Below are 25,046 nucleotides of genomic sequence, written 5' to 3'. Positions count from 1 at the left end.
GGGTACTCCTGGCACACTCCAAAAGACATTCTGGCAGGTTAACTGGCTCCTGTCGAAAACAGGCCCTAGTGTGTGTATCTACAGTTGTGTTTATAAGTTTACATACCCTGGCAGAATTTATGATTTCTTGCCCATTTTTCAGAGAACATGAACAACAACACAAAAACTTTTCTTTCACTCATGGGTAGTGTTTGGTTAAAGCCATTTATTATCAATCAACTGTGTTTACTCTTTTTTTAATCATACCTAGCTTTATGGACAGTAGATTGTAAGCTCCTTGAGGGCAGGGACTGATGTGAGTACACCCCTCACATTTTTGGAAATATTTTTTTATATCTTTTCATGTGTGACAACACTAAAGAAATTACACTTTGCTACAATGTAAAGTAGTGAGTGTACAGCTTGTATAACAGTGTAAATTTGCTGTCCCCTCAAAATAACTCAACACACTCATTAATGTCAAAACTGCTGGCAACAAAAGTGAGTACACCCCAAGTGAAAATGTCCAAATTTGGCCCAATTAGCCATTTTCCCTGCCTGGTGTCATGTGACTTGTTACAAGGTCTCAGGTGTGAATGGGGAGCAGGTGTGTTAAATTTGGTGTTATCGCTCTCACTCTCATACTGGTCACTGAAAGTTCAATATGGCACCGCATGGCAAAGAACTCTGAGGATCTGAAAAAAAGAATTGTTGCTCTACATAAAGATGGCCTAGGCTATAAGAAGATTGCCAAGACCATGAAACTGAGCTGCAGCACAGTGGCCAAGACCATACAGCAGTTTAACAGGACAGGTTCCACTCAGAACAGGCCTCGCCATGGTTGACAAAAGAAGTTGAGTGCACGTGCTCAGCCTCATATCCAGAGGTTATCTTTTGGAAATAGACGTATAAGTGCTGCCAGCATTGCTACAGAGAAGGGGCGGGAGGGGTCAGCCTGTCAGAGCTCAGACCATACACTGCACACTGCATCAAATTGGTCTGCATGGCTGTCGTCCCAGAAGGAAGCCTCTTCTAAAGAAAGAAAGACCACAAACAGTTTGCTGGAAACAAGCAGACCAAGGACATGGATTACAGAAACCATGTCCTGTGGTCTGATGAGACCAGGATAAGTTTATTTGGTTCAGATGGTCTCAAGCGTGTGTGGCAGCAACCAGGTGAGGAGTACAGACAAGTGTGTCTTCCTTAAAGTCAAGCATGGTGGTGGGGGTGTCAGGGTCTGGGGCTGCATGAGTGCTGCCGACACTGGGGAGCTACAGTTCATTAAGGGAATCATGAATGCCAACATATACTGTGACATACTGAAGCAGAGCATTATCCCCTCTCTTCAGAGACCTTGCCGCAGGGCAGTATTCCAACATAACGACCTCAAACACACCTCCACAATGACCACTGCCTGGCTAAAGAAGCTGAGGGTAAAGGTGATGGACTGGCCAAGCATGTCTCCAGACCTAAACACTATTGAGCATCTGTGGAGCATCCTCAAATGGAAGGTGGAGGAGTGTAAGGTCTCCAACATCCACCAGCTACATGATGTCTTCATGCAGGAGTGGAAGAGGGCTCCAGTGGTAACCTGTGAAGCGCTGTTGAACTCCATGCCCAAGAGGGTTAAGACAGTGCTGGAACATAAGAGCGACCACACAAAATATTGACACTTTGGGCCTAATTTGGACATTTTCACTTAGGGGTGTACTCACTTTTGTTGCCAGGGGTTTAGACATTAATGGCTGTATGTGGAGTTATTTTGAGGGGACAGCAAATTTATACTGTTATACAAGCCGTACACTCATGACTTTACATTGTAGCAAAGTGTCATTTCTTCAGTGTTGTCACATGAAAAGATCTAATAAAAATGTGAGGGGTGTACTCACTTTTGTGAGATACTGTATATGTAAAGCACTGCATAAATGGACAGTGCTAATTAAATACATGTGATCAACTGTACAACACTGGAGTTAACAAAATGTTGTTCTCTTACTTGGCATTTGAAGGGTCTTTCGGTAGAATGCACATGCTTCACATGACAACTTAAATGATCAGGTCTGTCAGGGAAAAAAAATAGAAAAGTTACATCAATAGCGAAACAAAACAAAATGTGGTGAATTACACCTTTGTGACCATACACTATATCAAGAATTGTTTAAGAAAACCAAAAACACAAAAGGGTATTCAGATTACTAGTATGCAGGTGCATTCACTGTATACAGAAGGAAAAACACTGATAAAAGTTCCACTTTAAAATTGTTCATTGGTTAACCACTTCTGGACCGAAAGATGTTCCCCCCTTAATGACCAGGCCATTTTTTGCGATTTGCCACTATTACTTTAACGGACAATTGTGTAGCACTGCACCTAAATAAAATTGATGTCCTTTTTTTTCCCCCACAAACAGAGCTTTCTTTTGGTGGTATTTGATCACCTGTGCAATTTTCATTTTTTATGCTATAAACAAAAAAAGAGCGACAATTCTGAACAAAAAAAAAATATATATACATTTTTCACATTCGGATATATAACATAACATCCCAAAAAACAAAAAAAAAATTTAAAAAATCATTTTTTTTTTTTTTTTAACATTTTAGGCCAATTTGTTTTCTGCTATATCCCCCCCCCCCCCCCCAAAAAAAAAAGATTGCAATAAGCGTATTTTGATTGGTTTGCGCAAGTTATCACGTCTACTAACTACGGGAAATATTTAGGTCATTTTTATTTTTTTCTACTAGTAATGGCGGCAATCTGCCATTTTTAGTGGAACTGCGACATTGCGGCAGACAGATCGGACACCTGACATTTTTTACACTTTTGGGAGGACCAGTGACATTACTACAGTAATCAGTGCTAAAAATATGCATTTTTACTGTAATAACGACACTAACTGTATGGGGGGGTCGGGCTTGTGAAATGATCACAGGGACCTGTGATCCTATATAGCAGGATCATAGGCACTCTGATCATTCCAGAGAGAAGAACGGTCAGCTGTGTTTACAACAGCTGACCGTTTCTCTCTCTGTGGGGAGCGATCGCGGATGGCTGGCGGCAATCGGAGCCGCCAGCCCTGTGCATCGGAGTCCCCGCTGCCGAGTGGGGGCAGGAGCATGCCGGCAGCGGCACGCGCTCGCCCGCTAGCTGCAGGCGCGTGACCTACGTAGGGCTATGCCAGTTCGCGCAGGAGGGCCAGCCTGCAGCAGTACATCTGCGGCTGGCGGTCCGAAAGAGGTTAAGAGCTGATCTAATGAATACAAAAATGGAGGGGGGAGAGGGGAATCCACAGGTATTTGAAGCATACCTAAAGGCAAAACTTTGTTTAATGTTGGACCGCGTGCAGAGGGATTAGAACACTTGTCAGTTTTTATTGCTGTATGTGCCCCTGTTAAGGAGATTCACTCTCTCCATTTGTCCTGTGTACAATTAGTACAAGAAATTCCCAAATTTTGGCTCATCTCCAGAAATGTAAGAGGGGAAATCTTCCAAAGGGAAACACTAGTTCTGGTGCCCTGGAGGTCCTCAAGAAATTCTCTTAATTTACAGGGATTTCATCTCGCTTTCTTTTTTTGCTATGGGATAGAAAGTGAACTCTCCACAATGGGACACAGATAGTGAAAAAAACAAAACAAAAAAATACTAACGGGTTTTAGCCCTCTTTTGCGCTATCCAAAATAGAAAACAAATAAAATAAGTTTTGCCTATAGTTCGACTTTAAGGAGTTGCTGTAAATACCAAGCTTTTTTTTCTTCACTATGCTATTGCTTTGATAACGTTTAACCCAAAAACTACTGCTTCCAACATACTAAGAACGCTTCCAAGGAAAAGGAAACCCCCCCCCAAAAAAAAAAGGACATTAACATGACGACCGTCCGTCGCAGTTTTACTGCGGCAGGCTGGCTCGGCTGCGCAAATCAACGTAGGGGAACGGCGGTTCGCGGGAGTGCTCCTGGGGGCTAGGCAGCGGGGATGCCGATCCATGGAACCGGTGGCCGTGTTTGCCGCCGGGCACCCGCATACGCTCCCTGCTGAGAGGACAGTCAGTAGTTGTAAATAGGATCACAGGTCTCTATGATCACTTCACAGGCTCCCCCCCCCCCGTTAGAAAACACTCCCCTAGGCTCACAATTAACCCTTTGATCACCCCTATGTTAACACCTTCCCTGCCAGTGTCATTACAGTAACAGTGCATATTTTTAGCACTGATTACTGTAATAATGTCACTGGTCCCCCCAAAAGTGTCAAAAATGTCAGTAAGGGGTCCGATCTGTCCGCCGCAAAAAAAAAAAGTAGACGTGATCACTTTTGCGCAAACCATTTAAAATACGCTTATTTTTTCTTACCAAAAACATGTAGCAGAATACAAATTGACCTAAAAGAATGAAAAAATTTTGATTTTAAAGTTGTTGTTTTTTTTGAGAATGTTTTATAGCAGAATGTGAAAAAAATTTTTTTCCAGAATTGTCGCCTTTTTATATATAGCGCAAAAAATAAAAAAAATTGCAGATGATCAAATACCACCAAAAGAAAGCTATTTGTGGGGGGAAAAAAAGGACATCGATTTTATTTTGGTACAGTGTCGCACGACCGCTCAGTTTTCAGTTGAAATTGTGCAGTGCTGAATTGCAAAAAAATGGCCTAGTCACTAGGGGGCAAATCCTTCTGGTCCAGAACTGTGCTGATGTTAATCTAAATCCGACATGTATACATTTTAAAATGGGAGTGTTCCAAGGTGAAAAATTAGATATAAATCTAGCAGTTGCCTTCATAGATGAAAGATATTGTGGAAGAATAAAAAATGGGATTTTTGACTTATGGTAAAATCCATTTCTCTGATGTTCATTGACTGACAGCTCCTGACCTTCATTACTATTGGGTTATACTGCCCCCTACAGGAGTAGGACACTAGGCATGAAAATAATCTGGCTATGCCTATGGGCAGTCCCAGGGGGTATACTCCTCCTCTCTGCTACAGATACTCAGTTTTGTTACAGTGTCAGAAGAATTACAACTCCACAGAGGGGTGGGGTGGGTGCTGTGTCCGTCAACAAACATCAGAGAAATGGATTTTATGCAAGTCAAAAATTCAATTTTCTCTATTGTTCATTGACAGACACAGCTCGTGATCTTCATGACCATTGGGACATCCCAACGCAGTGTTAAACATGAGGGGTGGGAACAGCAAAAAATATTCCCAAGATTAAACAGTAGCAAACCAGGCAACAGGAGCTCAACCAAAAACAGCTGGAGCCCACATGAAAAAAACAAAACACCCTCAAAGAGGACCAGGTCCTCTAAACCAGTGGTCCTCAACCCTGGCCTACAGGGCCCACTAACAGGCCAGGTTTGCAAGATAACTGAAATACATCCCAGGTGATATAATTTGCTGCTCAGTGATTGCAGTACTCTAGTCTGCATCTCCCCAAGGTAATACATAAAATCTGGCCTGTTAGTGGGCCCTGAGGACCAGAGTTGAGGACCACTGCTCTAAACAGCAGTCTGCAAAACCTTGCGGCCAAAAGAAGCATCCGCAGATGCCAACACATCCACTAGAACTTTGTGAAAGTGTGCATCGATGACTAGGTGGCCGCCTTGCAAACCTGCGTCACTGACGCCCGATGACGGAAGGCCCAGGAGGCCCTAAGTGGAGTGCGCCTTGACAGGAAAAGGAGGAACCTGATGGAATAGGCCTGAATTACCATCTGTCTGATCCATCTGGAAAGGGTAGCAGAGGAAGAATGCAAACCCTTTCCGAGGCCCATCCGTGAGCAAAAATAGTGAGTCTGACGTCCTAAAAGCCTCAGTAGCTGCCAGGTACACCCTAATTGCCCGGACCACATCCAAGGCATGCAAGGCAATTTCCTTCTGATTTTTTGGGCTGGGACACAGGGAAGGAAACACAATATCTTCATTCAAATGAAAAAATCAGAGACAACCTTTTGGAGGAACCACGGACAGGGGCAAAGAACCACCTTATTGCTGTGAATCACCAAGTAAGGTGGACAGGCTAACGCAGCCAGTTCCAACACCATCCACGCAGAGCCACCAAAAAAGCCGCCTTCTGAGACAGTGAAAGGGAATCTCCTGAAGATTCTCAAAGTGGGGCCTTCTGAAGGACTGAAAGCACCAAATTGAGGTCCCAAGGCGGCAACGGAGAACACACTGCAGGAATCAAATGTCAGACACCCTGAAGAAAGGCCCGCACCTGGGAGCGTGTGGCCAAAGCCGACATCTGGCCCTAGATGGTACTCAAGACCAATTTCTTTTCAACCCCCCCCATTGAAGAAAGGTCAATATACGAGCCACCGAGAAGGAGCGAGAAAGAACCCCAAGAGGCTCACACCACGCAATGTACGTCTTCCATGTGCGATGGTAGATCTTCCTAGCTTTCAACAGTTTAGAAATCACAGACTCAGATAAACCCCTATCCTTCAGCACCTGGCGTTCAACAGTCAAGCCGTCAAAGCCAGTGACTAAAGCAGGATTGAAGATCGGTCCTCGAGGCAGAAAATCCTCGTTGAGGAAGCTTCCAAGGAACATCAGGGACCAGCCAGTCCGGAGCCACTAAGATGACTGAAATCCCTTCTGCCTCGATCCTGCGTAGAAGTCTTGGCAGAAGCTTGAGAGGGAAGGCTTAAAGAAGATGATACTGACCCCCACTGGGCCACCAGCGTGTCTGTGGCGTCTGCTAGAGGATCCTTTGACTAAGCAACAAACCTCAGCACCTTTCTGTTTAGCTGAGACGCCAACAGATCCACTTTGGGGATGCCCTACCGGAGACAACTGTTGAAACCCCTCCGGATGAAGGGACCACTCCCTTGGACCAACGCCTGCCAACAGATAATCCGCCTGCCAGTTTTCCACCCTGGGAATGTGTACAGTGGAGGGGGTTGGAACAAACCGTTCTGCCCACCTTCGAATACCAGGTACCTCGGGACACTTTATGCCCCCTTGGGGATTGACATAAGCCACAGCCGTGGCACTGTCCGATTGAATGCGCACTGGACATCCCTGAAGACGATCCGTCCAAAGATCCAGGCACAGTCTGATCGCTCAGAGTTCCAAAACATTGATCGGTAGTCTGGATGCTTCCATTGTGCAGATCCCCTGAGCAGATAATTTACCGAGGGCGGCTCCCCAGCTGGCATCCGTGGTCACCACTGTCCAATACAAGGGGAGGAAGGATTTGCCCAGCTGAAGTGCCGGAGAGCGAAGCCACCATATTAGGGACTCCTCCATTCCCCGTCTCAGCTGGAGGATTGTTCAGAGACTGCGGAGTCTTGTCCCATTTGGACAGAATCTCCCTTTGCAGGGACCTTGTATGAAACTGTGCAAACTGAACCGCCTCTACGGTAGACACCATCAGGCCCAGCACCCGCATGCATGTCCAGAGGGATGACCATCTGCTGCTGGACAGCATGAGACGATTTGCAGCCTACACTTTCTGGAGTTTGTCAAGAGGAACGAGCACTCTGGCTAAGGCCGAGTCCAGAGTCAGACCCAGATAGTCCAGCTTTGTGGACAGAACCAGAACCAGAGCAGACCTCTGAAAATTCAGAATCCAGCTGAACTCCCTCTGAGATTGTATGGAGATATCCATATACCCGCAGGGACTCACCACCATACACTGGACAGAACTGGATGCAGAGAGCCAAACTGCCTGCCACGCTGCGATCAGAAAGGAGGAGGAAGCGCTGGCACTGTCACTAGAGGCTTCCGCCGCACATCCCCGCTCCAGACTTCAAGAAATTGGCAGCCACATTGACTATAATGGGAAACTCCAAAAACAGACACTGAACTACACAAACATGGCCGCCAAGGCTGAATACAGCCATCCACAACAAAGTGGCGGCACCACACAGCAACCAGGACACCGAGGTAATTTTAGTCCAGCAGGGGGGAGCCCTCACAGGGACCCCCTGAACAGCCATTGCCGCAGGCACACCAGAAAGGAGCCGCCGGCGGCACACTCCCACCGCCCTAAGGCCCATCACCAAAAAGGGACACCCCTCACCCAGAAACGCTTGTGCACCCCAAAGGGTGGGGGGAGGGGGGAGAGGGGGTAGGTGAGGGAGACCATTATATGGGGAACCCCGCCAGTGAAGGGGGGGGGGGATCATGAGGGAAGGGCAAAGAAGGGACCTACCAAGCCAAAGAAAGGGACCGCGTCCACCCTAGCATTCCCCAGAGAATTGGGGGGGGGGGGGGGGCGACACTACACATGACACCTGGGAACCAAGCGGGGACCACTCATGGCAGTCCAACGCACCATCTTGGAATGGTGGTGCTGCGGCCAGAGGTACATTGCGACTCTGGTTGTGACCAGGGCTTTGCGTCCTCGCAAGGTATTTCACTCCCCGGCCAGCCCCCGTCCAACCTGGCGTGGAGCCAATACTTGGAGCACGCTCGCAGGCCAGATTGGGAAGACCATAAGGATTCTATGATATCCAGTGCGTTGCCCAGTCCAGCTGTTGACTGTAGTACACACAGGAATGGAATGGATTGTAGTTCACACAGGAACAGAAAATAAAAAGGAAGAAAACCAAATTCCATTTAAAAAAAGGAAAAAATGCCAGGACCGCAGATCCCAGCAGGGAGCCAGGTTCTTACTCCTGACTAGGCAGAAAAAAAACTGAAGTCCTATAGCAGGAAGTGAGGGTATACCCCCCTCTGGGACTGCCTCAAGGACGTAGCCAAAATCTGTTTCCGCCTAGACATACTCCTGAAGAGAGAGCAGCATAAGCCCAAGGGTCTAAAGATAGATATGGAGCTGTGTCTGTCAGTGAATGAAAGAGAAATGTATTTTATTGGGATTTTATGTGATAGACCAACACAAAGTGGCATAATTGTGAAGTGGAATATGCAAAGTTTTGTGAATGTTTCTAACAAAATATTCTGCCTAGCTTACTCCTGTGGATAAGACCAATACCCATAAGTAAAAACTGTATGAGTGGGCGGCAACTATCAGAGGACGTAAGAGAAATTATATTTTCAAATTTTTTTTACAAATAAATATATCTCAAAAGTGTGGAGTGCATTTGTATTCAGCGCCACCCAAGTCAATACTTTGTAGAACCATCTTTTTCGTTTTCTTCTAAGATTGCCCTGTATTTGGCTCCATCCATCTTCCCATCAACTCTGACCATCTTCCCCTTGCTGAAGAAAAGCATCCCCACAACATGATACTGCAACCACAATGTGGGGATGATGTGCAGTGTTATGTTTTCCACCACACACAGCATTTTGCCTTTAGGCCAAAAAGTTCCAAGTTGGTCTCATCTGACCAGAGCACCTTCTTCCACACCTATGCTGTGTCCCCTACATGGCTTTTCAAACTGCAAATGGGACTTCTTATGGCTTTTTTCTTGCCACTCTATCATAAAAGCCAGATTTGTGGCATTCACGACTAATGGTTGTCCTGTCGATAGATGCTCACACCTGAGCTGTGGATCTCTGCAGCTCCTCCAGAGTAACCATGGGCTGCTTCTCCCATTAATGCTCTCCTTGCCTGGCCTGTCAGTTTAGGTGGATGGCCATGTCTTGCTAGGTTTGCAGTTTTGCCATACTCTTTCCATTTTAGGATGACAGATTGAACAGTGTTCAAAGCTTGGGATATTTGTTTTTTTATGACAAACCTAGCTTTAAACTTCTCCACAACATTATCCCTGACTTGTCTGGTGTGTTTCTTGGCCTTTGTGATGCTGTTTGTTCACTAAGGTTTTCTAACAAACCTTTGAGGGCTGCACAGAACAGCTGTATTTATACCGAGATTAATTTACACACAGGTGGACACCATTTACTAATTAGGGCACTTCAGAGCAATTTATTCCACTAGATTTCAGTTAGATATTTGTAAAAAACGTTGAAAAACATTTATCATTTTCCTTCCACGTCACAATTACGTGCCACTTTGTGTTGATCTATCACAAAAAATACATTTATTTTTGGTTGGAACATGACAAAATGTGGAAAATTGCAAGGGGTATGAATATTTTCAAGGCATTGTACGTGACTGTGGCTTCAGATAAGTAAAATGGACATCTGAATAACTTTTTCTTCATACCAGTAGTTCTGCTTAGTTTAAGAGGGGTAGATGGGAGGGATTACTAATATCCTGGAGTTGGGCTTTAGGACAAATCTTATATTAGAGATGTAATTATTACATAACCCCCCCCCAAAAGTGATTTTTGACTTACTTGTAAAATCCATTTCTCTGATGTTCATTGACGGACACAGCTCCTGATTCTTAACCATTGGGTTATACTGCCCCATACAGGAGTAGGACACTAGGCAGGAAAAAGCTGGACTATGCCTATGGGCAGTCCCAGGGGGTATACACCCACTCTGAGCTATATTCAGGTTTGTTACAAGCAGTGTCAGAAGAAAGCCAACTCTACAGAGGAGTGGGTGCTGTGTCTGTCAATGTATATCAGAGAAATGTATTTTACGGTAAGTCGAAAAATTCAATTTTCTCTTTCATTGACACACCGCTCCCGATTCTTCTTCACCAATGGGACGTCCCAAAGCAGTGTTAAACATGAGGGGTGGGGAAAAAAAGCAGAAAAAAAATTCCCAAGGCTGACCATAGCCATATAAATATACACCCTCAAAAGGAGGACCAGATCCTCTAAGCAGCAGCCAGCAAAACTTTGCGGCCAAAAGAAGCATCTGCAGATGCCAACACATCCACTTTTTAAAATGTTTTTAAAGTGTGCACCAACAACCAGGCCTTGCAAGCCTGTGTCACCGACGCTTTCATGACAGAAAGCCCAGGAGACACTAAGCATCCTAGTAGAGTGCTCCTTGACAGAGAAAGGAGAAACCTGATGCAATAGGTTGGAACCACCGCCTGTCTGATTCATCTGGAGTTGGTCGCAGAAGAAGCAGACAACCCTTTGCGAGGTCCATCCGTGAGCACAAATAGAGAGTCAGACTTCCTAAAAGACTCTGTAGCTGCGAGGTACACCCTAACTGCCCGGACCACATCCAAGGTATGCAAGGTAATTTCCTTTGGATGTTTAGCCTAGGACACATGGAAGTAAACAATGTCTTCATTCAAATGGCAGTCAGAGACCACCTTAGGAAGGAATGACGGACAAGGCGAAGCACCACCTTATCCTTGTGAATCACCATATAAGGTGAACGAGAGGAAACCGCTGCCAGTTCCAAAACCCTGCGCGCATATGTGATAGCCACTAAAAAAAGGACACCCTCAGGGTTATCGCAAGCAGGGAAACCTCCCCAATATTTTCAAAGGGAGGCTTCTGTAGAGCTGAAAGCACCACATTAAGATCCCATGGCGGTAATGGAGCTTGCACTGAAGGAGGCAAATGTTCGGACATCCTAAAGAAAATTACACACCAGGGAGTGTGAGGCCAAAAGTCATGGGAAAAGGACCGCCAAAGCCGATACCTGGCCCTTGATGGTACTCCAGGCCAATTTCCGTTCAACCCCCCAATGAAGGAAGGTTAAGATCCGATCCACTGAGAAGGAGCGAGGATGAACCCCAAGAGACTCACACTAAGCAATGTACGTCTTCCACGTACGGTGGTAGATCTTCTTAGAAGTAGATTTCCTAGCTTTCAACAGCATAGGAATCACCGACTTAGACAAACCTCCATCCTTCAGCACCTGGCGTTCCCACAGCCAAGGCATCGACTAATTACAATTAAAAATAAAAAATTGAAAGGACCAAAGATCCCAGCAAGGGAACTAGGTCCTTACTCCTGACTAGGCAGAAAAAAATAAATAAATTTGTGCCTATAGCTGTGAGTGGGTGTATACCCCCTGGGACTGCCAATAGGTGTAGTCAAGCTTTTTCCTGCCTAGTGTCCTACTTCTGTAGGGGGCAGTATAACCCAATGGTTAATAAGAATCAGAAGCTATGTCCATCAATGAACGAAAGAAATTAATAAAAATTATAGGATTAGATGTGTTGGATGCAATAGTTTTTTTTTTTTTTTATATAGGCTTTTTCCCTGATTTTCCTGGTGATATGACCAGTAAGGCATTTCATGTATTAAAAGTGCCTCCACTCTGGAAGAGCAACAGAGAGACCTTTGGACAGCAGCACTGTCCGTTGAGGAGGGGATAGTGTTAAAATTTACTAGCAAATTTAGATACAACTGACAAATTTAAACACTTTTTCAGCAGTTACAGCAATAGTTTGTGTTTGGGATTAAGGTTTTACAGCTGATTGTAAGCACTCGCCAGTGTTTGTTTGTCCCAACCCTCTGAGACTGCATTCACACCTTAACGTCGTGTTTTTGCATGCGTTATGTTACAGCGTTTGAGCTTCAGGCCTTTTTGTTATTAGCCTATAGTAACCCGTATTGCGCATATTAATGCAATTCTATTGAATATGGAGCATAAATGGGTATAAAACCAAGTGTTTTAAATGGTTTTAAAGAATAAAAAAACACGAATATTTTCCACTTGCAGTGTCCCTTTGATGAATGGCCTATGCTTCTATTTTAACCCCTTGAAGCTGGCGACTCCTGGCCCTTTAAGGGGTTTAGGATTATAGGAGGCATGGTTTAGGATCATGTGACAGCCGCATTTGACTGTCATGATTGGGAGCTTTCCGTTAGCAACTACGCACGGGAGCGAGCAGGGCATGTGCTCTCGGCACAGCTGTATTCACACCAATATGCGGCCGCTCGGTGCCAAAGCCCACCTGCCGAGAGGCCACATATTTGCATGTGGCCAGCACCAACAGGTTAAACACCATGTCCATTACAGTGGACTTGATATCCTATAAACAAATGTGGAATTTTTCAATAACCTTAACCGCTTGCCGACCGTATACAGTACTTACAGTGCATCAGAAAAGTATTCACAGCGGTTCACTTTTTCCACATTTTGTTATGTTCAAGCCTTATTCTAAAACTGCTAAAATTTCATATTTCCTCAAAATTCGAAAAACAATACCCCATAATGACAACATGAAAGAAATTTGTACATAAGTATTCACAGCCTTTGCCCAATACTTTGTTGAAGCACCTTTGACACAAAGCCTCAAGTCTGAATAGGATGCCACAAGCATGGCAAGCTCCATCAGGTTGGATAGAGAGTGTCGGTGCACAGCCATTTTGTCAGGGAAATGGCCATAGGAGAACTGGCAATGTTGCCAGTAGTACAAATGGGCGCATCTCTGTACGCCTTAGCATGGGAGCAGCGAGCAGGCGTACGCACTGGCGTGAATTGGGGCACGCAATGCATGACAGATGCAGCCACTTGCTGGCCCATAAAAGACTGCTGTGGGATCCTTCAGATTGCTATATTATCGTCAGCCTTCCTGTGTTCCTGTATACTTCTCTTGGATTTCCCTGTTCTGACCCGCCTTGCTCCCGACTCTGCTTGATCTTTTCCTCCCGGCATTGACCCTCTGGCTGGCTTCACCAATCTTGCTCCTGTTGATCTACTTTGTATGACCCCCGGCTTGCCTCAAGGACTTCTCTTCGCTAACTGTCAGTCCTCCTGTGTATGACCCTGGCTCACGTTACGGACCTTGCTATTTTCTCCTGCCTGCTTCCTGGCTTAAAAACCTCAGCTAGTTCCCGTTTTGCTACCTGCCTTATTATCGGACCGACTTCCCGTGTTTGACCCTCAGCCTGGACTTTACTACCGTACTGCTTCCATTGAGCACAAGGTTGCCTAGCTCCTCTGGAGCTCTTAAGAGACTTCCACCTTGCCGTGTATCCAGCCCTTCCCGGCACTCTCAAGGTGTCCACCGATTCCGCTCTTCTGCACCCTGTGCTACTTTGGGCGCTACACCACCTGTACCACCCCTTTAGGGGTGTGCCGCACTTAGCCGCAAGGGGAGCCCTCTCAGCACCTTGGCCTCGGATCAGGTACGTGAAACATTTTTAGATCTCTCTAAAGATGTTTAAATCTGGTTAAAGTCTAAGCTCTGGCTGGGCCACTCAAGGACATTTACAGAGTTGTCCCGTAGCCTCTCCTTGGTTATCTTGGCTGTGTGCTTAGGGTGGTTGTCCTGCTGGAAGATGAACTTTCACCCCAGCCTGAGGCCCAGAGCACGTTTTCATCAAGGATGTCTCTGTACATTGCTGTATTCATCTTTCCCTCTATCCTAACTAGTCTCCCAGTTCCTGCCGCTAAAAAACATCCCCACAGCATGATGCTGCAACCACCATGCTTAACTGTAGGGATGGTATTGGCCAGGTGATGAGGGGTGCCTGGTTTTCTCCAGACATGACACTTGCAATTCAGGCCAAAGTGTTCAATCTTTGTTTCATCATTGGTTTCTCATGGTCTAAATCCTTCAGGTGCCTTTTGGCAAACTCCAGACGGGCTGTCATGTCCCTTTTACTGAGGGGTGGCTACCCTCTGGCCAATCTACTATACAAGCCTGATTTAGTGGGAGAGCTGGATGCTCTTCTGGAAGGTGGTTCTCTCTCCACAGAGAAATGCTGGGGCTCTATTGGTTTCTTGGTCACCTCCCTGACTAAGGCCCTTCTCCCCCGATCACTCAGTTTGGCCGAGCGGCCGCTCTAAGAAGGGTCCTGGTGGTTCCAAACTTCTTCCCATTTATGGAGGATAGAGGCCACTGTGCTCATTGGGACCTTCGGTCCTGCAGACATTTTTCTGTACCCTTCCCCAGATCTGTGCCTCGAGACAAACCTGTCTCAGTGGTCTACAAACAACTCTTTGGACTTCATGGCTTGGTTTGTGCTCTGACATGCACCGTTACCTGTGGGACCACAGGTGGACTCCAATCAAGTTGTAGAAACATCTCAAGGAAGATGAGTGGAAACAGGATGCACCCGAGATTAATTTTGAGTGCGATGGAAATACTGTGTGAATATTTATACACATGGTATTTTTTTAGTTTTAATAAATTTGCAAAGGTTTTAAACAAACTTCTTTCATGCGCTAATTATGGGGCATGGTTTTGTAGAATTTTGAGGAAAATGAATTTAATTCATTTCGGATAAAGACTAACATAAAATCTGGAAAAACACACTATATAACCACAGGAGTACCTCCCATGGTTGAGAGGTGGGATTTATCCTTCATTTTATGAATAGTGTAGGACCCACTGATAATGGGGTACTTTGACACAGTGGTGGGCCTAAGCACGATAAGGCAATATGGTGTGACCAAATCACCATTTTTACTCATTTAGATCAGGTCTCAGTAGCCTTGTAATATTTGAAAGTTACTCCTTTTGTATGTGTGTGCTATCCTCTGTGGTTTTATATATATATATATATATATATATATATATATATATATTTTATACATACATACCACACACACATACATACATACACAGTCACCAGTGCAGTACCTTTTATTTACATACGGTGACCAGAGCAATACAATGTTACCATAGTAACATCGTAGGAGTTCGGGATTTTTAAAACATTTTTATGTTTGCTAATAACTGAATTGTTCAGTTATAAACCATTTTTCCTGAATGAAAACTATTAAATGTTTACTATTGTGGTTAGCCACAGCTAATCACATTGTATAGATGGGCTATGTCTTGCCCCGTCAGTACCATGTGATCACTGCGACCAATCACAGAGATCAACACAATAGTACAAAATGAATGGAAGTCATCAATTGTGTTCAATTGTCATGTGATCTGCTGTGGTTGGTCACAGTGAACGCATAGTACCCACAATGGGCCGGTACACTGATCTGTCATCTGGTGGACACAGTGGGTGACAGATCGCGCTTTGGGGAGGACGTCATAACAGAAGGCAGGAAGGTGTTAACAAAAAGTTAAAAAGTGACCAATTTCTGCATAATTTGGACAGACGGACATTGATATTTTAGGTGTGTCCAAAGTTTGCTATTGCAGCATAATTCAGTCATGAGCCGAAATCACATACCTTGAAAATCCTTTCCCACAAACACTACATGTATAGGGCTTGGTAATTCCTCCTTCGTGTGATCTTACATGATAGGTCATGCGGTCTTTCCTTTTGAAACGTTGATTGCAGACTGGACATTCAAATGGCTTTTCATCTGAATGGGAAAGCTTGTGCCTATTTAAATGATAAACATCCCTGAAGGCTTTTCCACACATTTCACAGGCATGGTTTTTCTTAACAGGTTTGCTAGGCTTCTTCACTGGCTGAGGGACTGGCATCGTTGGGATGCTAGTGCTTGCACTAGGAATTGTAGATGAAGACGATGTTGTAACAGTAGACAGTATCCCTGCAATTGTTGAAACCAAGGATGTTCTATTATTGTCTCCAGCAATAGTCGATATGAGTGGCACAACCGGCGCAGTTTGTATTTTCTTTGGCCGTGACACCAACTTAATTCCTGTGTGGCAAGATTCATGGCGCCTCAAATGGTAACTGTCCCTAAAGGCTTTGCTGCAATATGTGCACACAAAGGAGGTTTTAGATTTTTCTTTTTTTATTACAACAGGCTCTTTAATAGGTTCTGGAGGAGGTTGAGGTTTTTGATTTATTGGTAAAGGTAACATAGGTTTTTGATCAGGAGGCTCAACCGGTGCTCCTAATAATGGCAGCAAGCTGTTTTGAGCAGCCTGTTGTTGGTGATGATGATGATGGTGGTGGTGGTGGTGGTGTGAAGCTTCGTGAGCCTGAAAAAAATAAAATTGAATTTAGAAACATTTCTGAAAACATTTTAAAATTCCAAAATACTGTATATAGATGCAAAGACTACAGAAAAAGGAGTTAGGACAGTCTAGGCTGTTGTGGAAGATTTCTTAAAAAACAAGTCCCACTTAATCTGAAAACATGTCAGAGCAACGAAAAAAAAAAAAAAAAACTTCCATTCAAACCATCCCCATGAGACCTGTGTTCAACATCTGTGTACAAAAAAAAAAACAAAAAAACAAAAAAATGGGATTTTAGATTTACCGTAAAACCCATTTCTGTAATGTTCATTGACGGACATAGCGCCTGATATTCTTAACGGTTGAGTTATACTGCACCCTACAGGATGACACTAGGCAGAAAATAATTCTGGCTACATCCATGGGCAGTTCCAGGGGGTATACTGCCTCTCTTTGCTATAGCCACTCAGTTTTGTTACAAGCAGTGTCTGGAGGTCAAAATCCTATTTTCTCTTTCGTTCATTGACGGACACAGCTCCAGAGCTTCCTAATTATTGGGAAGTCCCAAAGTAGTGTTAAACATGAGGGGTGGGAACAAAAAAATTGCCAAGTCTAAACATTAGCCAACCAGGCAACAGGGGCTCAACCAAACAACCGGAGCCCACCTGAAAAAAAAAAAAAAAAGGTCTGTGAGGATCCGGGACCGGATAGTTTTCCCTGCTGCCGGTGGGTCCGGGACGCGGCGGGAGGGGGGCACCTTCTGCCGCCCCGGAAGGGTGATCCCGCGGCAAATCCGCAGCTGGGACCACCCTTATCGGAAAGCCGACCGCTCCCGCCGTTTTTAAAAAAATACCAGGGTTATGGCAGCTATCTGCTGCCATAACACCGATATTTAGGTTTAAACTGCCGACGTAAATAGTAGTTGGGCGGTCGTTAACTGGGTAATTGCCAGCACTGCCTTAACCCTCTTGTGCATGGAATTCACCAGAGCTTCACAGTTGTTGCCACTTCAGTCCTCTTCCATTTCTCCATGACATCACGGAGCTGGCGGATGTTAAGAGACCCTGCACTCCTCCACCTTCCATTTGAGGATGCACCAGATACTCAATTGGGTATAGGTCTGGAGACATGCTTGGCCAGTCCATCACCTTTACTCTCAGCTTCTTTAGCAAGGCAGGGGTAGTCTTGGAGGTGTGTTTGGGGTTGTTATGTTGGAATACTGCCCTGCGACCAAGTCTCTGAAAGGAGGGGGATCATTCTCTGCTTCAGTATGTCACAGTACATGTTGGCATTCATGATTCCCTCAATGAACTGTAGCTCCTCATGCGGCCCCAGAACAAGACAATCCCACCACCATGCTTGACTGTAGGCAAGATACACTTGCCTTAGTACTCCTCACCTGGTTGCTGCCACACACACTTGGTACCATCAACCAAATAAGTTTATCTTGGTCTCATCAGACCAGAGGACATGGTTCCAGTAATTATGTCCTTAGTCTGCTTATCTTCAGCAAACTGTTTGCGGGCTCTCTTGTGCATCATCTTTAGAAGAGGCTTCCTTCTAGGATGACAGCCATGCAGACCAATTTGATGCAGTGCGCAGCGTATGGTCTGAGCACTGACAGGCTGACCCCCTCCCCCCTTTAACCTCTGCAGCAATGCTGGCAGCACTCATACGTCTATTTCCCAAAGACAACCTCTGGATGCGATGCTAAGCACGTGCACTCAACTTCCGTTGACCATGGCGAGGCCTGTTCCGAGTGGAACCTGACCTGTTAAACCACTGTATGGTCTTTGCCACCGTGCTGCAGCTCAGTTTCAGGGTCTTGGCAATCTTATTGTCTAGGCCATCTTTATGTAGAGCATCAATTAATTTTTTCAGATATTCAGAGAGTTCTTTGCCATGAGGTGCCATATTGAACTTCCAGTGACCAGTAAGAGAGTGCGATAACACCAAATTTAAACACACCTGTTCCCCATTCACACCTGATACCTTGTAACTAACGAGTCGCATGACACCAGGGAGGGAAAATAGTTAATTGGGTCCAGTTTCGACATTGTCACTTGGGGGTGTACTCACTTTTGTTGCCAGCAGTTTAGACATTAATGGCTGGCTGTGTGTTGTGTTATTTTGAAGGGACAGCAAATTTACACTGTTATACAAGCTGTACACTCACTACTTTATATTGTAGCAAAGTGTAATTTCTTCAGTGTTGTCACATGAAAAGATCTAATAAAATATTTACAAAAAATTGAGGGGTGTACGCACTTTTTTTGAGATACTGTAGATAGCCATCTATATATACCTATATATCCATCATAAATACACACTGATCTTATGATCTTACTAGTCAATGTCTGCGCAGCAAGGGCATGTCAGGACAAGTCCGGTAATTGTAGCGCAGGCTGCGTTCCCAGTATAGCTAAACAAACTGAACATGGTGTGTTCTCCTGCTTAGTGTGGTCAGTTACTAATAAGAAAGCAGAGGTAATGGCGAGAACACCTAGGCTTTCACATAAAAGGAAGCAATACAAAGAGAACAGGATAGTTTCTCATACAAGTACGTGGTACAGCAGGCGCATATCAGAAATATGAAGTATTGGGGTAACAAATGCTTTATGTAATAAAAATGTAAAGTTCACAACGATAAATTGGATTAGCATGTTGATAAAAGAGTGGAGGGAGGAAGCAGGGAGAGCACGATCAGCTTTAATAGAACAGCCTTTGTCATTGTATTATACAACATGTAGATTATGAGGTGGTTAGCAGTTATTACAGTAGATCGAAATGAAAGGCATAGGTTGACTGAAGCAATGGCTGCTATTGTAGTTTAAGGTTATGTAATGACAGATGGTGTGTACATCCAAAGTTAAATCAGGGATGCTGCATTGCAATATTGCAAAAGAGAGAAGCAAAGACTATGACAAGCAACAAGCTTGAATGGAGAGGAACGGCTTCATACTTCGTGTTAATGTTCCAGCCCTTTCTCATTACACTCTGGCTAATAAAGAAAACACATGTTTGGCATGCCAGTTGCGACAGCCATCTTTTCAAACTTGGCTTCCAATAGTGACATGTGAGTTGCAAAGTTTTACGGCATGTGTTGCTAGTGTAAGAAAAACTCAAACATTCTAAGGCTAGGTTCAAAACTATTGTGATGGGGGTAGGGGGCTTTTTATGTCCATTTAGCAGCATTTGCATGTGTAGGCTAACCTGAATAAAACTTTAAAAGTTTTTTTCACCCCCAATGACATACAGGAGAGAGAGAGAGAGAGATTTTATCTATCTATCTACACACACACACACACACACACACACACACACACACATATCTACCTATTTGTGTACATTGTGTTAATACCCTACTAATTTTTTATTAGCAACTGACAAATGTTTGTTTTTTTCCCCTTTCATGTATATGAACAGTATTAGTTAATGTTTCACTGCAAACACTAACTATTTTCTGAAAAAAAAAAATTAAAGAAAGAATGTTTAAAGTGAGATACTAAAGTCTTTTTTCTGTTTAAAATAACAAACCTTTTATAAAACTTACCTGCTCTGAGCAGTGGTTTTTCACAGAGCAGCCTGGATCCTCCTCTTCTCTGGTCCCTTGCCAGCACTCCTGGCCTCTCCCTCCGGACGGGTACCCTCACAACACAGCAAGCAGCTTGCTATGGGGACACCCAAACTGAGCCGCTGCTCTGTGTATCCATTCAGACACGGACCCACAGCTCAGCCCCGCCCTCTCTCTCCTCATTGGCCGACTGACAGCAGCAGGAGCCAATGGCACCACTGCTGTGTCTCAGCCAATCAGGAGAGAGAGTCCTGGGTGTCAGAAGCACTTGTGCATTTCGCTGGACCAAGATGGGTCTTGGGTAAGTATTAGGGGAACTTCTGCACACAGAAGGCTTTTTTTTCTTAATGCATAAAAACCTTCTGCCTTTAAAACCACTTAAAAAAACAAAAACAAATTGAAAGACAAAAATTAGAATGTATAAGTTTACTTTTATGAAAGGCGATTTAACACTGCATTGGCAGCCCCAGAGCCTGCAACCATTAAGCTTGCAATGGCAAGTCGAGCAATATGATGGTCATAGGCTCTGGGGCTGCTGGTGTATCGGCTGTGTTTTCTAAAAGTAAATGTTAAATGCATTTTTAGTAAATAAAAACGACTAAATACGTTTTCTCACGACTTCTATCAGTGTCTGGTTAAAGCTCGCAGGAGGAGTTTCATTCTACTCTGACTGTCCTATGAGTCTGCAGGACCCTTGACCCTCTGTCTGGACAGTACTGTTTGGCCCTGTGCGCACATGCACTCTCCCAATAAGAAAAAAAAAAAAAACTCTAGCTATACACACTAAACTGAGCATGTGCAGTCTGTCCCCAAGGCTCTGTAAATATTAGTAAATATGTTGGAGTCAGTGGAAGGGGAGAATCAGAGGAGACAGGATCCAACAACCTTTTTACACAATGCAGAGGGGTTAAACCTCTTAGGTTCCACAGTGAGTATTACAAGCATGCTTTACTGCATATACACACTGATTTTACGGTTGTTGGTTTAGTAACACTTTAACCACTTTAGGACTGGAGGATTTTCCTGCTTTACGTCCAGGCCACTTTTTGCGATTCGGCACTGTGCGACTTTAACTGACAATTGCGCGGTCATGCAACGCCGTACCCAAACCAAATTTACGTCCTTTTTTCCCCACAGAGCTTTCTTTTGGTGGCATTTGATCACCTCTGCGCTTTTCATTTCTTGCGATATTAATAAAAAAAGCGACAATTTAGAAAAAATAATATTTTTCTACTTTGACAGTTCTAAAATATCCAATATATTCAATTTTTGTCATATATTTAGGCCAAAATGTATTTAGCTACATGCCTGACAAAAAATTCTCAATGAGCGTATTTTTAACCACTTTAAGACCGGAAGATTTTACCCCATAACTGACCAGGCCATATTTTGAGATTCGGCACGGTGTTAGTTTAACGGACAATTGCACGGTCATGCGATGCTGTACCCAAATTAAATTTGTGTCCTTTTTTCCACACAAATAGAGCTTTCTTTTGGTGGCATTTGATCACCAGTACGATTTTTACTTTTTGCGCTATAAATAAAAAAAAGAGCAACAATTTAAAAAAAATAAATAAATAAATATTTTTCACATTTTTTTTTTTTTTATATGAAATTCCCCCCCAAAAAAATGTAAAAATGTAAATTTAACATTTTAGGCCAATTTTTTTTCTGCTACATATCTTTGGTTAAAAATCGCAATAAGCATATTTTGATTGGTTTGCGCAAAAGTTATCGCAGCTACTAACTACGGGAAATTAATGTCATTTTTATTGTTTTTTTTTTTTTTTTTAACTAGTAATGGCGGCGATCTGCGATTTTTTTTGCGGGACTGCGACATGGCGGCGGACAGATCGGACCCTTGACCGACATTTTTGGGGGTACCAGTGACATTACTACAGTAATTAGTGCTATAAATATGCACTGTTACTGTTAAAATGACACTGGCAGGGAAGGGGTTAATTTTTATTGCTGATCAAGGGGTTAATGTATGCCTGGTGCTTACTGATGTGTGTGGGGGGAGGGGAATGTGTGACACAGGCACAGATCTCAGGTTCAGCTATGCTGAATCCTGTAATCTGTCCCTGCCTGTCACATAGGAGATCCACCCGCTTTGTTTACACAAGCGGGCGGATCTCCTCACTCGATCCCCAACGATCGGGGAAGAGCGGCGGTGATCACCACCGCTCCTCCCCTGGCCCGACTCCCGCTGTGACTGAATACAGAGGGAGCGAGCCTCCGGCGGTGCGCGTGCGCCGCCCACAAGGGGAGGAGTCCAGCGACGTAGACCTACGTCGCTGGACGATAACGAACCACTTTGCCGCAGTACGCTCCATGTGAGCGGTCGGCAAGTGGTTAAAGTGTATCCATTCCAAACCCAAAAATGAAATATAATGAAGCTTACCAGTCCTTAGAGGTGGTGGCTGCATTAGTTTTCATTTTTCAGGTTAACATTTTTAGCAAGTACAGAAAAAAAAATCTGTTGATCTTGCCAGATATACAATTTTCTTTGTTACCTACTGTCAGCCAGACAGACAGAAAGACAGAAAACAGAATCTTCTTCTTTCGTACACTACCAATCTAACTGATCCACCATGTAATGGAGATAAACAAAAGCAGACATGTTTGAAGTCTACCCTGTGTGAGAACCATGGCTGTTAAAGAATAAGAAAAAGCATAACCAAGAAGGGATCAAGACCAGGGGTTTAGATATACTTTAAACCACTTCCATACCGCTAAATGTCATAAGACGTCCTGGGCTTGCAGTGGAGATATCTTAATGATGCCTGCAGCTACATGCATCAGATATCTTTTTTTTTTTTTCTGCAGACAATTCTCTGCACAGTAAAAACAGTCATGGCAGCAGTTCAGCCGCTTGATTGTTTTTACAGGCGGCGGGAGGAGGAGATGTCCCCCTCTCGCCCGTGCAATTGGCGAGCCAGAGAAGGAAGAACATTTTTTATATATAACTGGTAACCTGTAAAAATGATCAAAGCGCAGCCTATGGAGATTTTTTTTAAGTACCGAAGTTTGGCTCCATTTCACAAGTGTACACAATTTTATAGCGTGATGTTAGGTACCCATTTACTCAGTGTAACATCTTTTACATTATACAACAAAGTGGGTTAACTTTGCGTTTTTTTTTTAAAAGTTTTTTTTGATTGCGTTTGAAAAATTGCCGCGCACACACAAGGTGACATAAAAACTGCAACGACTGTAATTGTATTCACTAGGGTCTCGGCAAAAAAAAAAAAAATGTGTATATATATATATATATATATATATATATATATATATATATATATATATATATATATATATATATATATATATATATATATATATATATATATATATATATATATATATGTGTATGTATGTATTTGCCCAGGATGGAGGCAGTCAAAATGTAACTTTGGAATACAGTGGCATTTCAAGACATGGGTCACTGGAAAGGTAGGTATATTTCATCTTAGCATGTGGGCTTGGTGTACAAGTGACCTTGTGATGAAAGTCTAATTTTAAAGCTAGCCTAAAAGCTGCAATGTAACTTGTTTTAAGGGCTCATGAACACTGGGCTTAACAAAAAAAGTTTTTTTTCTGCCTGTAAAACGCACCTCTATGTTGGCCTACCTGTCGATGCACATTAAAAGAGGCTCCTCCTAGGAATAGGCACTAGGCAGGAAAAAAAAACAAAAACAAAAAAAAAAACGTAACCACGCCTATGGCGGATGTCCCTGCAGGCATAACCCCTCTTACTCTGCTATTATAAAACAGTTTAATTGCAAGCAATGTTTAGAAGACATAAAACCCCATACTTTAGAAATAGAGGGGAGGGGTGCTATGTCTGTCGATGAACTTCATAGAAAAGTATTTTATGGTAAGTTCACTTACGGTTACAAAAATATCCAGTTTTCTCTATCGTTCATCGACAGACGCAGCTCCTCATCTTCATGACTCATAGGGATGTCCCAAAGCAGTATAATCATGAGGGATGGGGGAAAAAACCCCCAGAAACAAAACAAGTCCCCAATGGCCAAACTTAGCCAACCAGGAAAAACAACTGGAGCTCACCTGGAAAAAATGTAACCCTCAAAGAAAAACTTAACAGTTCTCTTTTAAACTGCAGCCTGTAAAATCTTGCGGCCAAAAGAAGCATCCGCGGATGCCAACACATCTACCTTGCCGAATTTTGTGAACGTATGCACAGGCGACCAAGTTACCGCCTTGCAAACTTGTAGCACCGACGCTTGATGGCAATCAGCGCTCTCGTAGAATGAGCCTTCACTGAGAAGGGAGGAACCTGACCCCTCAGTGAATAGGCCTGTACCACAGTCTGCCTAATCCATTCGGAAATGGTCGCAGCAGATGCAGCCAATCCCTTATGAGGTCCATCAGTAAGGACAAAAAGAGCATCTGATTTTCTGAAGGACGCAGTGGTCTCTAAATAAATAAACCCCGATAGCCCGAACCACATCCAAAGAATGCAAGGCATACTCCTTCGGATGCTGAGGTTTAGGGCAAAGTGAAGGCAACCCAATGTCTTCATCTTCAATCAGAAACCACCTTAGACAGGAACGACTGATTAGGTCGAAGTACCACCTTATCCCTGTGCATCACCAGATAAGGTGAGCAGCAAGACAACAGCGCCAATTCAGATACCCTGCGGGCAGAAGTGATTGCCACCAAGAAGGCAACCTCCTGAGACAAAAAGCAGCTAAATCTCCCGATTTTTTTTCAAAAGGAGGCTTTTAACACCAGATTTAGATCCCACTGAGGTAACGGGGATCCCCTCGGAGGAGCCATATGGCACACTCCTTGGATAAAAGTCTGGATTAGGACATGCGTGGTTAAAGGGCGTGGAAAATATATAGCCAACGTTAAAACTTGGCCTTTTATACTACCCAAAGCCAACCGCTGTTCAGCCCC

General features: G+C 44.0%; 1 protein-coding gene across 2 annotated transcripts in view; it reads right to left on the bottom strand.

The window, feature by feature from the left end:
- Positions 1 to 25,046, bottom strand: part of VEZF1 (vascular endothelial zinc finger 1) — an 83,649-nt gene that overhangs the window by 22,940 nt on the left and 35,663 nt on the right. For both annotated transcript variants that reach the window (XM_082246147.1, XM_082246148.1), the window contains exons 2-3: positions 15,843 to 16,567; positions 1,976 to 2,039 (exon numbers count right to left, since the gene is read on the bottom strand). In XM_082246147.1, coding sequence (XP_082102273.1) covers positions 1,976 to 2,039; positions 15,843 to 16,567 — 789 coding nt within the window. The remainder of the gene's footprint in view (positions 1 to 1,975; positions 2,040 to 15,842; positions 16,568 to 25,046) is intronic.

The sequence above is a fragment of the Pelophylax lessonae genome (genome assembly GCF_965119305.1).
Source record: "Pelophylax lessonae genome assembly, chromosome: 2".
NCBI classification, from domain to species: Eukaryota; Metazoa; Chordata; class Amphibia; order Anura; family Ranidae; genus Pelophylax; species Pelophylax lessonae.
The sequence above is the reverse complement of the archived record's forward strand: the minus strand, read 5'-3'. Positions and strand labels throughout refer to the sequence as shown.